Below are 18,556 nucleotides of genomic sequence, written 5' to 3'. Positions count from 1 at the left end.
TTTCTACTTTGGTCGAAATATTTATTTTGAGCTGATTTCAATTTCTTTATATGTAGAGCTTGGAGAGCGGTACAATGAAGACTGACTTGGAGGCCGGGAGTTGCAGCACTGCAATCCACTGTCGAGATGTGTGTCGTTCATATGGGAAACTTAAAGTCCTCAACAGTCTCAACCTTATGGTGCCTCAGGGCCAAATGTGAGTCCACAATTATAGCTTTCTAAATGTGTTTTGAATATGTTATCAGGTTGCACCAATCTTGAATGCTCACTTTAAGCAAGAAAACATGCCCAAATGCTGACCTGATGTTCATGTGAGACACTTTTAATTGCATAACTGCTGTCTTATTTTGATGATGAGTGTATTGAAAAGCATTTAGTAGCTCTTTTGCTGTTCTCAGCTTGATTTCTGTGTCTTAGTTAACATTTCTTACTTCCTATTTCTATTTCCTGTCACACAGACATCTAAATCACCCACATGTCATTAGATTTTTTTTGTCTGTATTTTAGGTGCTTGTTTAGAACTTTACACGTTAAAAGGCAAGGAGTCTGTAACATGATTTTAAAAGATGTCTCCTGTGCTTAAAAAGGCCGCGTTTATTTAATCTAAAATACAATAAAAACAGTAATACTATAAAACAGCCATTTTCTATTTATATTTAAAGTGCAATTTATTCCTGTGATGACAAAGCTGAATCTTCAGTAGTCATTACTCCAGTCTTCCAGTACTCTGGTAATCATTTTAATATGCTGATTTGGTGCTCAAGAAATGTTTTTATTAATATCAGTTAGCTTCTGAAAATATTTGTGAAAGCCGTGATACTTTTTCCTGTTTTTTAATCTATATATATATATATATATATATATATATATATATATATATATATATATATATATATATATAAGTTAAACTGAACAACATTTAGTTTGAATAGAAATTTTTTGTGATATTATAAATGTTTTTACTGTCACTTTTGATTAATTTGAATTTAAATATTAAAATTGAAATTCTGAATTTAAAAAGGATTTGAATTACTCATTGTACTAGATGGTCTGTGGAGGATTGACTTGATCTTTAATTATGTTTGTTTCCTGTCCTTAGTTATGGGCTGCTGGGGCCAAGTGGCTGTGGGAAGACTACGTTGTTGAAATGCATTGTGGGAACTTTAAAGATCTCACATGGTCATATCACAGTGCTGGGAAAACCACCTGCTTTCCCAGGACATGAAGTGCCAGGAAGGATGGTGGGATACATGCCACAGGTGAGAGATTATTAAAGACTGGTGTTTACCCACAAAGCCTAGTGTATAATTAATCCGATAAATGAATCCTCTTGAGTTTCATGTATTTTTCCTCTCTCTTTTTTCATTCTTTCTGCCTTTAGGATATAGCTCTGTACAATGAGTTCACTATCAGTAACACACTATGGTTTTACGGTCGAATTCATGGCCTTTCATCGAAAGAAACAGAAGCCAGGATGAATTTCCTCATTGACTTCCTAGACCTGCCACAGAAAAACAGCCTTGTGAGAAATCTCAGGTAGAATAACATTTCATTCATGTTTTTTTGTTTGTTTGTTTGTTTTTGCAACAGTCATTGCAGTGATTTTTTTCAAAGGTATAGTTTACTTAGAAATGAAAATTCTGTCGTCATTTGTTCACCCTTACGCCATTCCAAACCATGTGAGTATTTCGGAGTGTTACAATAGCTATTTGTGGGAAACAGAGAGAAATTTAATTGAATCAAAGTTTTGTGATTCACAGAAGAAAGGAAATTGTATTGAAAGGCATTAAAACAAAATGAGGCTGAGTAAATCATGACAAAATTCTGAAAGAGACAAAGAGGAGGATAAAACAAAACGAGGCATCATGTGTGACCCAGTTTTCTTCGTTGACTCTTCTGACAGCAGTATTCTCATCAGAGCTTCCCTAATGACATCATGCATTCAAAACATTTGGGAAAACCTGTGTCCGTTTATCTGGCCGCTCTGCTCTGAAAGTTCTCACACTTCCTCTATAGGGGCCTTCTATCGGTTAAATGGTCATGTGACTGCAGTGGGTTTTATCAAAGACTATAGAATACCCAAGACATTCGTATAGTTTTGAATGATGGAAAATGCAATGCTCAATATGGCTGCTCAATCGCAGGAAGCCCCGCCTTCTGAATGAAAGAGCCAATCACTAATTGGTAAAGTCAGCGCGTCACTGCAGCTGCAGTTAGAAGTCCCGGTTGCTATAGAAACAGTCAGTGCTCTGAGACGTGCGCTCAGGACTGCGCATGCGCACTGGCTGATCTAGCCTGAAAAATAAGCTTTTTATAACGCTATTTGAGCAAAAGAAACAACATTTATGATACAGTTGTTGTCAGATTTCTTTGGTGATTTCAAATATGAAATTTAATCGTAAGCTTACTGAACAGTTTTGGAGAATTTGATGTTTCCCCATTCAAAGAGATAGGAGCTGTACTTGGATGCCTGAGAGGCGTTTCAAAGATGGCCGCCGAGTGACATGACTTGTCTTAAAGAGACTTTGGTTTTATATGGACAGCTGAGTGAATCTAAATGATCTGTTTAATGATTAATTGACGATGATCGTTGATATTTGTTTGCTATCTGACATGGAGCTCATATTGGCAGATGAATTGACAGATTCCAAGTGCTATTTATGACAGGAAATAAGATTTATTATTTTTATTAATATTATTATTATTATTATTTTATAATGAAACAAAGTGCCTGTCTGTACAGAGGAGATTGTCTTTCATTAAGACCGAGGAATGTGAAGCATGAGGCTATTATTTTTGTGCAGAAAGGCATCTTGTGTCCTTTCGTCCTCTAGATGTAGTCTGTCTGGTTTTGTTTTTACAATGATGAGCTGGCTCTAGGCAGGGCTCATCCATCTGAAAAGTTAGACAATTGCCCTGAAGGTCTTCAAGATCACACTAGTTTGTTAAGGTCAATTTCTCTTTGACAAGTTGGTTAGTTATGTTAGGCTGGGTTAGTGGATTTGTGGTAAGTCTTGAGATACTTTGTGATTCTCTAATGATCATTTGATTCATTTAAATAATTAATGTTCTTTTTTTTTTTTAGTCTTTTAGTGTAATAGTTGGTTGCTCAATTTGTTAGCAATTAGAAGCATTTCTTGTGCCAAATATTGTTTCTAAAAAATAAATTAAACTGATTTTGCTTTTAGAGCGAACACTATTTGTCCATTGCTCCACACATCAGTATTAGTTAAATAAAATCCATAGAAAACTAGATGACTTTATAACTTAGCATTTTTTTTATTGTTTATATTTTATGTTGCAACCTGTTTTTTGCCTATCTATACTACTTTTTATCTATATCTATCTATCTATCTATCTATCTATCTATAGGTTAACTATTTTTTTAATTAACTATTTTTAATGTATTTTTTGATTACTTATTTCTTTGAATCATTTATTTTAATATTTATTATAAATTGAAGCTAGTAGAAAGATTCAAATTTCAATTCACCAGCAAATACGGGTGTCTATGAAAGCCTGATTCCATCACAGATTTTAAAAATCTCACAATTCTGAGTTTATATCTTGCAATTCTGGACCTTTTTTGTTCAGTGGTGAAAATGGCCTTCCATAGATGTCTGCAATGTTGTTACACATTTGGCAAATAAAACTTTGGTTTAATTTATGTATTTTTTAATTAATTAATTAATTAATTTGATGAAATTTCATAACTGATTATTTACATTTTTATTCACTTTGTTCAGTGGAGGCCAGCGGCGGCGTGTCTCACTTGGAGCTGCTCTGCTTCAGAACCCACAACTTCTGATCCTGGATGAGCCCACTGTAGGAGTGGACCCTGTTTTGCGGGCCAAGTATGCACAACATACCTCTATCTCCAGTATTCGTCCATCTTTACCTTCCACCACGTCCCATCACCTTTATTAACCTTCTAATGCACTCATGCTACTACTAGCACTACCTGTCTGTCTCCTCTGTATATGTGTTTGTGGATGAACCTTGTTCTGCATTCTAAAAGCATGAGGTTTTTGCCATGCGCACCACTCCTTTCGCTTATTCTCTCTCTCGCAGACATCTCAACTTAACATTTTCACTTTCATTCATGACTGTGCAGTAACTTTCCTCTTAAGTTAAAAGCTTTCCTAATATCTTGTGTTTTCATCACACCTTGATGTTCATTTCATGAATTTATTCACTTGTTCATTGTAAATACTATAATTATTCAAGTGGCCTTTTCAAAGATTTGCCTCAGTGAATTGGTAGTATGAAGATCTTTCACAATGCATAATGGGCAAACAAATCCCAGTGGACTCTTTTGCATGCCTTTGTTTGATCTTTCCATGTGAGTGCATCCTGAGTATGTGGCTTGCTGAAGATTATCCTGCCTTCTATAGGCTCAAGATTCCAACTCATTATAACTCATTATAAACTTTAAAAAAAAGAAGCTTTATGCTGTAAATTCTCAGTGACAATATTAATTTATTCTTGAGTTTGAGTAATTCTTGAACCAAAGGAAGTAAAGAAAATGTAGAAGGAGCAGTAGCCATGAAAGGAATGAGTCTGTATGGGTAAAAAGAGGGTCACTGTGTCACAGGTTTGCATATAATGCAGTACTTACTAAACAGAACATAGATCCAGGTATGTGAAAACTAGAAATATATTATTTTTACACACAGCTGTCTGTTATTGGTGGCTTTATTACTTCAGAATGTTTAATTGTTTAGAAAAGCTAATATCCAGAGAAACATGTTTTCTACATTTCTATATTTAGTTTTTTGGTTAAATAAATTCATTTTTACGCTGAGATCACATAGGTTCCAGTCAGACCCCGTTGAACCCTGCTGAAATCCTCTTATATAACAGACTATGGGCCAAGCCTGTCTAAGCCTTAAACCATTTTGGGGTGCTTTGCTTTGTAAGATATTAACCTATGCATTGTGAGAATGTTAATTTACCACATACAAGAATGTGTTAGTTTACCACATACACACTACTGTTCTAAAGTTTGGGGTGAGTAATATACAGTGCCCTTCAAAAGTATTGGAACAGTGAAGACAAAATAGTTCTGTTGGCTGTGGAGTCAAGACATTTGCAAATATGATGAAAAAATGAATATGAAACAAAACTACAGAATGTCGTTTCAACACATACATGTATTACCAAATAAAAAGAACAGCACTTTTAGAGTTCATCCCACTCATTGATGTGAACATAAGTATTGGGACAGTTGAACATAAGGCAGATATAAAAGATTAAAAGCTATTATTTAGTTGCAAAACCCTTGCGCACAATCACAGCAGTGAGTCTGTGACCCACAGACATCACCAGACTCTTGGTCTCATCCTTTGAAATACTTTTCCCATCCTTTAATGCAGCCAATTCCAATTTTTGTTTGCTTGGGGAGTTTCTGCCTTTACTCTCCTCTTCAGCTGGTGTAATTCATGAAATTCATGTTGCCCAAGTCAGACTGACTTGGGCAATCTAAGACTTTCCATTTCTTTGCCCTTATAAATTCCTTGACTGAACTGGCAGGGTGTTTTGGTCATTGTCCTGATGCAATATGAAGCACTTCCCAATGAATCTGGTGGCATTTTCTTGAATATTGGTAGGCAGGATGGTTTTGTACTCTTCCAAATTCATTCTGCTACTGTCATCATACATTAAGTCATCAGTAAAGTTGAGAGGGCCTGTTCCAGAGGCAGCCATGCATGCCCATACCATGATACCACCTCAACCATGCTTTACAAATGAGGCTGTATGCTTGGGATCATTGCAGTTCCCTTTTTTTCTCCACATTTTTGCTTTCCCATCACTTCGATAAAGGTTCATCTTTGTCTCATCAGTCCATAAACACAGTTCCAAAACTCTTCTGGCTCACCTTTGTGCTTTTTTGCAAACTCTAATCTTGCCTTTCTATTTTTGGAACTGGTCAGAGGTTTGTATCTTGCTGTGTAGCATCTGTAATTCTGTGTCAAAGTCTCCTGAGGACAGTAGATTGTCAGAGCATCACCCCAGCTTTCTGGAAGTTGTTGGTGATTTTACAGACACGTCTTTTAGGGTTCATTTTCACAGCTTTTATGATTTGTTTGTCATCAACTACTGTTGTTTTCTCAGCCGATCAGGTAGTTGTTGGTTGCTGGTGTCGCTGGTGGTTTCCAAACTCTTGATTTCTCCATGCCCTTTGTTTTTGCTATAGCTTTAATTGACTTCCTCTTTTCTTTTAGCATCCAAATTGCTTGCTTTTCTCTCAAAGTCAGCTCCCTCGTCTTCATCCTGGTTTGTGTGTGTCATCATCGATTGCAAGATTCAGAATGCAGAAGTAATGGATGTAACTGATATGACACATTCCCTGCTTTTAATATCTGAAGAATTAATGCAACAGGACACAGCTGATCACTTAGAAAGACCTGTGAGGCAGCTGTTTCAATACTTATGCTCACATCAGATAGAGGGATGAAACTCTAAAAGTGCTGAACTTCTTAGCTGGTAAAACATCTGTGTTGAATCACCCAATAATAAAACGTGACATTATGTAGTTTTGTCTCATATTCATCTTTTAATCATATTTGTAAATGTCTTGCATCCACAGCCAACAGAGCAATTTTGTATTTACTGTTCCAATACTTTTGGAGGGCACTGTATGCTCACCAAGGCTACATTTATTTATCAAAAATAAAGTAAAAATAGAAATAATGTGAAATATTACAATTTGAAATAGCGTGTCTATCTTCAGTGTCACATGACCCTTCAGAAAACATTCTAATATGCTGATTTGGTGCTCAGTAAACATTTCTAATTATTATAAATGTTGATAAAAAGTTGTGCTGCTTAATAATTTTGTGGAAATAATTTTTTTTTTTTCTAAATTCTTTGATGAATTGAAAGTTAAAAAGAACAGCATTTATTTGAAATAGAAATCTTTTGTAATATAAATGTCTTTACTGTCACTTTTCATTAATTTAAGTCCTTGCTGAGTAAAAGTGTTAATTTCTTTCTTTCTTTTTTTTTTTCTTCAGTGGTGGCGTAAATCATTGCAAGTTTTATGACATTGTTTTCAAAGGAATTTGGGCTCAAATCTCACCTGGTTTTATTTCCTGATCATGTTTCTTCCTCTCTCTGTCCTGACACTTTCCACTTTTTAACAGTTTGTGTTATCCCATGCCATTTGTGGATTCATAGGTTTAATACTAATAATAAGTATATGCACTAAAGGTAGGTTGCTTTAGATAAAACCATCAGCCAAATGCAAACGTGTAAATGTTATAAAGACAGAAGTTCCATAAAAATAAAAAAAACACAGCACTCATGCAAGAAACTCTCCACTTCTACAGGATATGGCAGCACCTGGTAGACATTGTAAGAGGAGGACAGGTTTCTGTCATTATTACGACGCATTACATTGAGGAAGCCAGACAAGCCAATACGGTAAGATTACCTTCCTGTTCTGACCACAAACCTGAGAATTCACTCCCACTGTTAGTTAAAATATAAAGATGCTCAGTATAATTGTAAAGCTATAGAACAGAAGTGCATGATTTAATAGAGTCATTCTTAGATTTCTGGTGTGGGTGTGTGTTTCTTGAACAGACAAACCACTCTACTCATTACTCATACAGATTTGTTTCTGTAATCCCTTATTATAGTTGTGAGTTATTTGCCAAATGTACTTTGTACTGTGGCCTATTACATAACTTTAAAACTAGATTTTGGCAAAAAAGTACAGGTGAGCTTTTATGTTTGAATTAGCAGGCATTTTCTTTCAAATAAATGCTGGGGTTTTAGAGTTTTGACTAGACTGTTTCATGGTATTGAGACCACTGACAAACGTATTTCATGCAATTGACTATATGTGACCCTGGACCACAAAACCAGTCATAAGGGTCTGAAATTGAGGGCGAAATTGAGATTTATACATCAACTGGAAGCTGACTAAATAAGCTTTCCATTGATGTATGGTTTGTTAGGATCGGACAATATTTGAACTATTTGAAAATCTGGAATCTGAGGGTGCAAAAAAATCAAAATATTGAGAAAATCGCCTTTAAAGTTGTCCAAATGAAGTTCTTTGCAAGGCATATTACTAATCAAAAATTAAGTTTTGATATATGTACAGTAGTTTACTCAATTTACTTAATGTCCTAATGATTTTTGGTATAAAAGAAAAATCAATAATTTTGACCCATACAATGTATTTTTGGCTATTGCTACAAATATACCCCAGCGACTTAAGACTGGTTTTGTGGTCCAAGGTCACATAGTACTGTATATTGTGTCAAAAACAGCACTGGTATACATCAGACGAGATACTGGCTGTAGAATTGGGAAAGATTTAAGTCAACTGACTCTGTTTAATTTTATTTCTCTTCAAAGTGTTGTTTTACCAGTTTGTCTTGAGGGCATGATGTCTGTTGTGTTTAAAGTTGCGCATAATTTTGTCTGACTGTGTAACGTCAACCAGACAGTTGCTACATCCTGTTGATATATTACTCTTGAGTCACATGCACAAACGACACAGAGTGACACCAAAGACACAATCAAAACATTTACAGTACACTCACCGACCCAGAACAGTGACGTGAAAAATGATACTATGATACACAAAAATACTATGCACTCCTTTTTCTGTCTGCCATCATTTTCTACTCATATGTAATGAGATATCTGTTGTTTCTTTTAGTCTTACTTTCGCTTCAGTTTTCAGCTTCTCTGATTTTTCTCCTGAAAAACAGACCTTAGTAATCTCACATGTCTTCTTTGGAGTTTCAAAAGAATTTTACAAACTGTACTCACGTTTGCCAAGTCAGAGGTCTCAAAATGTACTCAAATATTTCTCATCAAATTTCTACAAGACCAAATCATGTGAGCCATACTGTCCATATTAAATTATAACTCTGCTCCTGCTTCAAGTCAACAATTGTTTCATTTGTTTCTATTTTTATTTCTCCTTGAGGAAATTTGTAAGTGAATCATCTTAGACTGATTTATATGTGAATGAATAACTAGTAATAGTTCACCCAAGAATGAAAATTTGCTGAAAATATGCTCACCCTCAGGCCATCTGAAGATGTAAATGATTTTTTTTCTTCATCAGAACAGATTCGGAGAAATGTAGCATTTCATCATTTGCTTACCAGTGGATCCTCTGTAGTGTATGGGTGCCGTCAAATTGACAGCTTGTAAAAACATCACAATAATCCACAACACGACTCCAATCCATCATGTTTTGGCCAGAAGCGACGCTTTTAAACTGCCTTACTGATGGATTTGTTTCTTACAAACACACAGCTTTTCACTTCGCAACATAAATTGATGGACTGGTGGCATGTAGATTATTTGTGGATTATTATGTTGTTTTTATCAGCTGTTTGGACTCCCATTCTGACGGCACCCATTCACTGTAGTGGATCTATTGGTAAGCAAATGATGTAATGCTACATTTCTCCAAATCAGTTCTGATAAAGAAACAAACTTATCAACATCGAACTATTCCTTTAAGCCATTATACCATTAGGTCTTCTAAGCTATAAAAGAGCATCAAATGAGCAATAAAAACTGTGTTTTTCTGTCTCTTTAGGTGGGTTTGATGAGGAATGGTCGATTGTTAGCTGAAGGTCCCCCGGATGCTGTTATGAAGCAACACAATGCAGCAGTAAGTACACACAAACACGCACATATCTCATATGCACGTACTGTAGATGCAAAATGGTTTGGTTAACCTTTCAAATACATCTATGTGTGTGCATTAGACATTAGAGAGTGCGTTCTTGCAACTTTGTGAGGACTCTGATCAGATGGGCTCCAAACAGAGTCCTCAGGGCCGACCGCTGGACAGCAGCCCATCTCCAGATAGTATGAGAGATGAGAGCAGAGAGCCCATACTGAGAAAGAGCACACCAGAGGACATACCCAAATATAAAGGTACAACAAAGAGGGAGAAATTCACTTGCTCTAAAATACTGCATGCAAAAGTTAAACTAAAACTGAAACAGAAATTCACTTTTGTACTGACATAAAATGGCACTGGTTTCATAAATGTACCTAAAAATATGTATTTAGAATAACAGCTTTTGATCACCGTTGAGACTTTGATGATTGCAGTGTAAATGTTCTTGTGTCTCTGCAGCTGACTGGAAAGTGCGAGCCAGACACATCATACCAAAATGGCGTAACATTGCAGCCCTGATGATCAAGACGATGGTTCGAATGAGAAGAATGCCAGGGTAGAGATGTCTTAAAGTATTTATGGACCCTTTGGACAGACTGTGATTTTTGCTATGAAGTTTTTCTTTTCTTTTCTTTTCTTAAAAAATAAATAAAAATAAATATATATATATATATATATATATATATATATATATATATATATATATATATATATATATATATATATATATATATATATATATATATATATATATATGTGTATATATATATATTTCTTATTATTAAGCAAACGGAATAAATGGATGACTGCAGTAATAATTGAATTAAATGTAATAACCACTTTCTTAAATGTACTTAAATATCTAACTGTTGTCTTTCACAAATAATCTCCTGCACTGTGTGTGCAGATTTCTGATAATCAAAGCATTTTAATGCAAAACAATGTTTTGTGTACGTTCCTCTGGTTTGTACTCAGGTCCCTTTGTTTCCAGTTCCTGTTGCCTGTAATTCAGATCTGTCTGATGTGCTTGTGTATTGGTGGAGACCCCAAAGGCATTGATGTGGCTGTGGTCAATAATGAAACAAGTCCCAGTGCCTATAGTAGATCACTGCTGTCTTTCCTTGACAACACAAGTGTCTACCAGGTAAGCAAAATTTACAAAATAAAGCTCCTGTGTATATGGTACTACATTTGTCTTTTGACAATATTTTTTTCTTATTTATTCTTTAAAAAGAAAGAATATATAGAATAAAATAGAAAATATAGACAGACTGACTCTTATTCTCTCATTTGCTTTTTTCTTGATTTCACTTCAACAAATCATAGGAACAAAAACAACTTTATAAATAGTCGAGAAAAAACTGTACATTTTCAACGGTCATTTCTAGATCAAAGTACAGTTTCCTGTTTCCTTTCTGCAGGTGAGCTTGTCTCATTCTGAAGCTTTTGCTGGTATCTATAATGGGGAATACTGGGGCGTCATAGAGTTTGGGGAGAATTTCACCAGCTATCTAACCAAAAGGTGAGCTCCATTGTGTAAAAAGATTATGAAAATGACCTGAAAGAACTTGTTTTGTTTTTATGTTGTGACCAAAGAATGTCAGCCAAGTTTCATAATCCTGATCGTAAAACTCACCTTGAGAAAGTCACTTTTAATTCAAGTCAATTTTAGACCCATCCCTCATATTAAGGGTTCACTTAATCAGCTAATCATGCACACTCAAATATCATACACATAACACAAACACCTGCCTCATAGTCAGAAACACTCGACTGCGTCACTGCACACACCTACACACACCAGCCCTGTGTGTTCACTAGTGATGCGCGGATGAGCTAAAACTTCACCTGAATCCGCAGCTTCAAATAAATTATCCACCCACCAACCGCCCACACCTATATTTTTGTCTGATTTAGATAACCGCACCCAACCCGCACCCGATCGTCACATTCAGGGTTCATACGGTCATGAAAAACCTGGAAAAGTCATGGAATTTTAAAACAGGAATTTCCAGGCCTGGAAAGTTTTGGAAAAATAAATAAACCCAGAAAGTTTTGGACAAGTCCTGTTTCACAATTCTCTGTACAATAGAATTATGTTTAATCAGGTCCTGAATTTCGGTTCTCTTGACATCGGCGCATCTAGTGCTGCTGCATGCTGCGATACAAGACTTTAGCTCGCGACATCAAAAGATAGAGAAAATCCCAAACTGCTCTTGACTAAATAATGTTTTGTTGGATAACTTTAATGTTAATTTACAATTTATTCAATTCGTGTAGCCTATTTAAAACACATTCATATTTTAGAAAATGTAGTTAATATTTGCATCATTAATGATTTATCTTATCCACCCGCAAATAATCAGAATGCAATTTTTTATTACCCGACCCACCCGACCCGCGGATATAACCGCCATCGCTATCACACACACAAACACAAGTACATACCAATATGATGGGCAAAAAATGACTGACTGAACGTTTTCCCATCTGACATTAAACATTGGGCCTGATTATGTCATCAAGTATGAGGTGTTTTCCCTTCAGCCTAAAAAACACAAGCATTCATGCACACAACATGACGTGTCAGGTGACTGTAGCAGAGCGACTGATGGGGAGAGTGTTGGGAGAGGCTGCAGGAGTGAATCAGTGTTTTTAAGGTGGAGAAAAGCAGGTCTGTCCTGCCTGTCTGTGTCAGTCTGTCCCTATGTGTCATGTTTTGTGCATCTCTGTCCTGACTGGAGCTTTTTGAATGTCACACATTTATATTTTTCTTGTTTGGTTTAAACATGACCCATGTTAGATGTAACAGCTGAGGCTTAAATGGTAAATGAGTAAAATTATGTTTAAAATTATGCTTATTTGTTTGTGTGCTTGTGTGTGCAGGATGCTGCAGCCCAGAGTCTCCAGAGATGTGGTTGAAGGAGGATCAGTACATGTTTGGCTGGATCTGACCAGTAAGTTTTATTCACTTTTAGTCCACTCAATATTACTTAGCTTTTGATTTCACATGACCTAATATTGCTGCCACTAGAGGGTGCCCTTTAAGTCTTGAGGGATTTTATGGCTGTGGCTGAATTAAATCTCTGTTGAACTGATTTGCAGTGAATTTTTGGAAATAAAGTGGGATTCAAATGTCTGAGACCATTAGTAGCTTCTATTTTACATGTTTATTATTAATCAATTTAGATTTTTTTTTTATTACATATAGTATGTGGTTAGACATAAGCAATTAAACTATATTTCAGTATAACATTCGTACTCATCAACATTTCAGACCGACAAATTGCCCTGATGCTGCAGAAAAAACTCCATGAAGCTTTTGAGGTTAGTTTTAAAGATGTACATTTAAGCTTTTTTCCCATCCTTTGAACACAAGAAACTTTTTTCCTTGTCTTTTTCTGATTTTTCAAAAGGCTTTTATTGAGACAAAGCTGGGGAGTTTGTCATACATGGTGGCCGTCCCTGTAAAAGTGAGTACAGAGCACTGATGTTCTTAATCAATGGGGAATTTCAAAGCTCGAATGAGTCATACACCTTTGTTCTCAATATTCTTTATGTATTTGTCTTTTTCTCTTTTATCTCATTTTTTTCCTCTGTGACTTTTACAACTATCCTCTCATATATCTGTCTTCTTTTTCTTTATATCTCGCTTTATTCTTCCTTTCTTAAAATACCCTCCTTATTTCTTGTTTCATGTGGTTTCATAGTTTGAAGAACCTATATATGGCAATAAGAACACAGATTTCACAACTTTTGTGACACCAGGAGCTGTTTTGAGGTAAACACACATGAAGTACAGTCACATGTATGCCATTAATTATATAAATCACAACATTAATACACACACACACTTACAGCCATTCAAAAGTATTACTACACTGTTGGATAACACTACTGCATCATGATGGACCTCTTTCCAATATCATTTATCTCTTCTTTTCTTTCTCTTTTCAGCATCACATTTTACCTGGCAGTGGGGTTGACCGCTCTGTCCTTTGTGTTAGAGAGAAAGGAGGGGCTGCTGGACAGGTGCTGGGTGGCAGGTGAGACAGCTCACATCAACCAGATGGCCATCATTTGACTTAAGCCGGGCTCACACTGTGAGATGTTTTTTTTTCAAGTCTTTTAGGATTGTACTTGTCAGACTGTACGAACATGATGATCATGTCACACTATGGGATCTCAGTTGTCATTAATGTCAGACTGTACGACGGTCAAGATGAGTTAAAAATGGGTGCGTGCAAGAAAACTTGTCCGGAGTTTTACATTATCAACCCATACACGTCCAGTGACTGCGAACTGCATTGCACACGGGACCGAAATGTTGGCTGTCATAAAAAGTATATGAACGGCGGCAATACCGACGTATTTAAGAAGAATAGTGTTTGCAGCTCTACGCACCCACATGAAAACAGCGGTGCAACCAGTATTTATATAGAAAAGGCAACATATCAGATGAATTCCGTGAGCGGAGGACGGGAGCGCCGGAGTTTACGGCTGATAGAATAATTCTCAAGCATTAATTCTGCTCATAGCTTGTCTTGAAAAACGGAGACAGTTTGACATTTATCGTAGGGGTAGTCACACTGCAGGACTGTGTGCCAAATCTTCTGACACTGCCAGAATTTCGTCGGAGGTGAAATTTGATCGCAACAGCCATTAATCGGCTGTCGGTGAACATGTCAAACCAGCAATCAAAGACTACAGATTTTAGCCTAGGATTATAGGAATCTTTTAGGATTTTCAAAATTAGTCTCAGATGACCAAATCGTGGCCAAAATCGCACCGTGTGAGGAAGCTTTAGGAATAAATTCACTAAAGAATTGTGTAGTATTTCAGCATAAAATCCTGTCTTGTTTCCTTACCACCCACAAACCAGGTGAATGATAGCTGTCCTGCAGGATGACAAATTATGCTTATTTACACAAATAATGTTTAGCTCTAAACTTTTAGATTAGAATAAGTGGGCACATTTATTGAATTCAACCCTCAATTTTCATCAAGACTTCATGAACAAGCAGTTTTAGAGATTTACCAATAGGGGGAGCTGATCACGCAGCAGCTAAAACATGAGAAGCATACAGAGTTTTAAACACACCTAGTAAGCATTTCATAGATGTATGTGAATATGTTTCTTTGTGTGTGTTTCTCTAAAGGCGTAAGTTCTCTGGAGACCATGCTGGCACACCTCTTCTCACAGCTGTTTGTTATCAGTGTTCAGATCATCCTTCTGCTGATCTTCATCCTGCTGGTCTTCAAAGTGAGTGAGTGTGTGTGTGTGTGTGAGAGAGAGAGAGAGATAGAGATAGATATGTGTTTGTCAGCTGTGTGTTCATCTCTCAGTAATACTTTACATATACAGTTGAAGACAAAATTATTAGCCCCCTATGAAATATTGCATTATTTTTCAAATAGTTCCCAAGTGCTGTTTAACAGGGAGACAATTTTTTTAGTTAGTTAGGAAGCTTGGAGTGTTTGTAATACAAATAGAAACAAAATTTTAACCAAGAATAAAAAATTGTTAGCTCTCTGATGTTAGTAGTCAATGGTGTATCCCTTTTGCTTGATAACAGCCTTTAGTCGTTTGTTGTAGTTCTCAACAAGTTCCACGCATGTCTCCTGAGGAGTCGCAGCCTATTTTTCCTTAGCAAATCTCTCAAGCTCCTCCAGATTTGTTGGTCTCCTGTATGGACTCTGGTCTTCAGTGAGCCCTACAGATATTCTATTGAATTCAAGTCTGGGCTTTGTGCAGGCCAGTCAAGGATGTTCACCTTGCTCATTTGGAGGTTGTTCTTCACCTGAGGTATGAGGTATGCTTTAGGTTATCATGCTGGAAGACAAAACGTCAACCCAAACCAAGTTTTGTTGCAGACTGCCTGAGGTCTTTCAAAGTCTTTCAAAATCTTCTCGTTGTCTTCCTTTTTCATGATTCCTTTGACGCTGACAAGATTCCCAGTTCCAAACGCACTGAAACATCCCCACAGCATTATACTCCCACCTCCATATTTCACTGTGGGAACGGTGTTCTTCGGGTTGAGCACCTCTCCCTTCTTTCTCCAAACATAAGTAACATCTCTATGGCCAAAGAACTCTAGTTTTGTCACATCTGACCAAAGGACACGTTTCTAGTATGCATCATTTTTCTCCAGGTTGTCCTTCAAACGTCGGTCTAGCTTGGAGGTGTCTCTTCTTCAGAAATGGTGTTTTTCTTGGTTGGCAACCTCGCAGTCCATTCCTGTGCGGGCCTCTAGTGACCGTCTTTGTTGAGACATCAGTCCCAAATCTAGCTAAATCATTCACTAGTGTCTTAGCAGTTGTTCTTGGGTCTTTAGGAACCTCTCTCACTTGTTTTCTTTCCAAAGTTTTTGAAATCTTTCGCTTCCTGCCTCTGTTCTCCACTGTGTGGGTCTCTTCAGACTTCTTGATAATATGGCACATCTCACGCCAATTCTTGACACTTGAAAAATGTAGATACACGTGTATATGCTTCTCCTCCTTTGTGACATTAACAATTATTTTTCTCAAGTCTAAACAAATTTTTTTTGTCTTTGCCATGATGACAGTACATATTATTTCACTAGTTGTTTGCAAGATACTAATCCTCAGCTTACAGTGCAATTTAAAGGCTTAAAGGATTAATTTGCTAAGTTAGGTTAGTTAGGCAAGTCATTGGACGAGTGGTTTGTTCCGTAGCCAATCAAACAGATCATTTCTTAAGGGGGCTAATAATATTGACCTTAGCAGTTTTTAAAGTTTTTTTTAAATAATTATTTTATTCCAGGCAAATTTAAATGAATAAGGCTTTCTCCAGATGAAAAATATAATAAGAAATATTGTGTTAAAATTCACTTGCTGTTAAACATCACTTGGGAAATATCTGAAAAAGAATTGAAATTTTATAGGGGGGCTAATAATTTTGTCTTCAACTGTATGTCTCCATCCACACTAGCATTTTCAAGCGTTTTCCAAAAGTTTCTCATCCACACTGAAACGTTAAATTCGCTTTACATAAGATACATACAGAACAGACATGATACGTTTTCGTGCAGTTCTTCTGGCAGGGTCATTTTGTTTAGGAAAATATCTCACTATTCACTGACGCGCCCAGGTCGCACTCACGATTGTATGTTTGATCTAAAGTGCAACTCCCCTGTATCCACTTTGTAGAGTGTTTTCAGAAAGCTCTGTTTTGCTTGACAAAAAGCACCATCTCGGTGTGGATGGAAGGCCAGAACAGGGAGAAAAAGATGCGTTTTCAAACGAAAACGTATTCTTGTGGACAAGGCCTCAGTAGTCCACTGTGAAGTTTGCAGTAGTGCAGGACTGTGCACAACATTTACACAAGACCAAAAGCAATCTAAAGCCAAATTTCAAGCAATCAGATCCTCTTAGGTTTTAGAAGGATATCTAACCAGAATATCTTTTTCTTCTTTTATTAACTAATAATTAGAAATCTGTGAAAAGGTCTGTGTTTTTCAAAGTATCAGCTAGATTTTTACATTGGCATTCAAAAGTTTAGGGTCATAAGATTTTTATTATTAATGTTTTTGAAAGATGTCTCTGAAGGCTGCATTTATTTGATCAACAATACAGGGGAAAAAAGTACTATCATGAAGTATTATTAAAATTAGAAAACTGAAGAAAGAAAATCATACAGGTTTGGAACAACTTAAGGGTGAGTAAATGATGACAGAATGTTTTTGGGTGAACTGTCCCGTAAAAGATAGTATTTCATCCAAAAATGAAAATTCTGTGATTAATTACTCACCCTCATGTCGTTCCAAACCTGTAAGACCTTCATTCTTCTTCGTAACACAAATTAAGATATTTTTGATGAAATCCGAGAGCTTTCTGGCCCTCCATAGACAGCAATGCAACTGCCACATTCAAGGCCTCGAAGCGTAGTAAGGACAACGTAGTAAGTACCATGACCGATGCACATGATGCTGCAGATGCAGGAGCTGACCTTTGCACATAAAAGTAATCTTGTAGCTTCATAAATTTAAGGTTGAACCACTGATGTCACGTCTATTTGAACAATGTCCTTAGTACCTTTCTGGGCCTTCAACATGGTAGATGCGCTGCTGTCTATGCAGGGTCAGAAAGCGCTCGGATTTCATCAAAAATATCTTGATTTGTGTTCTGAAGATGTCTTACGAAGGTCTTGCGTCTCATGGGTCTTGGGGGTTTGGAACAACATGAGGGTGAGTAATTAATTACAGAATGTTTATTTTTGGGTGAACTATCCCCTTAAGCATGTCAAGACTGAGCAGGGCTGTTGTAGGGGGGAATTAGCATCTGTGAATTGTCCTGTGCTCTGTGAATTTTAGAAACAGCCCTGGGACTGAGCCATGTAAGTTAATTTATTCATAAATAATTGTGTCTAGTGATTTGTGCTTGACCACAGTGGCAACAAAGGGATTGCTTTGGTAACAGACCCAGCTGTAGATTAGCGATTCTATTTCTGATGTGTAACTCTAGCAGTAAAGATGCTGAATTGACTTACATGTTCTGTGTAATCAGCCAATAAGAGCTGTGAGCTTCACACAAAATACTCTTCACACTCGCTTATGATGTCTGTGTCATGCCGGTATGTTCAGATACTATAGGTTTGAATCACTGTTTAAAAACAACCTATTGTTAAATATTACACATATGTATTGGTTTTGCAACATAATGTTAAAATGGTATATTTGACACTTTATATCAGGGGTGCGATTTGAAGAAAAGTACAGGGACTAAAATAGCACTTCACAGGAAGTGGAGAGGGAAATTTACCCAGTAGTCATTCTGTACTTGAGTACTTTTTTTTTTCTCACATGTATTTTATTAAGTTATACAATAGTAAATTAGCTCTGCATTTAAGATTACGTTTAGAGTATGATGACG

At 36.5% G+C, this 18,556-nt stretch overlaps 1 protein-coding gene across 4 annotated transcripts in view; it reads left to right on the top strand.

Annotated features, from left to right (window-relative positions):
- Positions 1 to 18,556, top strand: part of abch1 (ATP-binding cassette, sub-family H, member 1) — a 33,355-nt gene that overhangs the window by 2,954 nt on the left and 11,845 nt on the right. For 3 of the 4 annotated variants that reach the window (XM_058749049.1, XM_058749050.1, XM_058749051.1), the window contains exons 2-17: positions 57 to 196; positions 1,100 to 1,259; positions 1,382 to 1,536; positions 3,747 to 3,854; positions 7,332 to 7,425; positions 9,575 to 9,649; positions 9,747 to 9,918; positions 10,124 to 10,220; positions 10,640 to 10,808; positions 11,086 to 11,186; positions 12,551 to 12,621; positions 12,942 to 12,991; positions 13,081 to 13,137; positions 13,375 to 13,445; positions 13,622 to 13,710; positions 14,824 to 14,927. In XM_058749049.1, coding sequence (XP_058605032.1) covers positions 57 to 196; positions 1,100 to 1,259; positions 1,382 to 1,536; positions 3,747 to 3,854; positions 7,332 to 7,425; positions 9,575 to 9,649; positions 9,747 to 9,918; positions 10,124 to 10,220; positions 10,640 to 10,808; positions 11,086 to 11,186; positions 12,551 to 12,621; positions 12,942 to 12,991; positions 13,081 to 13,137; positions 13,375 to 13,445; positions 13,622 to 13,710; positions 14,824 to 14,927 — 1,713 coding nt within the window. Of the gene's footprint in view, positions 1 to 56; positions 197 to 1,099; positions 1,260 to 1,381; positions 1,537 to 3,746; positions 3,855 to 7,331; positions 7,426 to 9,574; positions 9,650 to 9,746; positions 9,919 to 10,123; positions 10,221 to 10,639; positions 10,809 to 11,085; positions 11,187 to 12,550; positions 12,622 to 12,941; positions 12,992 to 13,080; positions 13,138 to 13,374; positions 13,446 to 13,621; positions 13,711 to 14,823; positions 14,932 to 18,556 lie in introns of all 4 variants that reach the window. The other variant, XM_058749052.1, reaches the window with a different exon arrangement.

The sequence above is a fragment of the Onychostoma macrolepis genome, chromosome 17, assembly GCF_012432095.1.
Source record: "Onychostoma macrolepis isolate SWU-2019 chromosome 17, ASM1243209v1, whole genome shotgun sequence".
NCBI lineage: Eukaryota > Metazoa > Chordata > Actinopteri > Cypriniformes > Cyprinidae > Onychostoma > Onychostoma macrolepis.
This window is presented reverse-complemented; position numbering and strand designations above follow the sequence as displayed.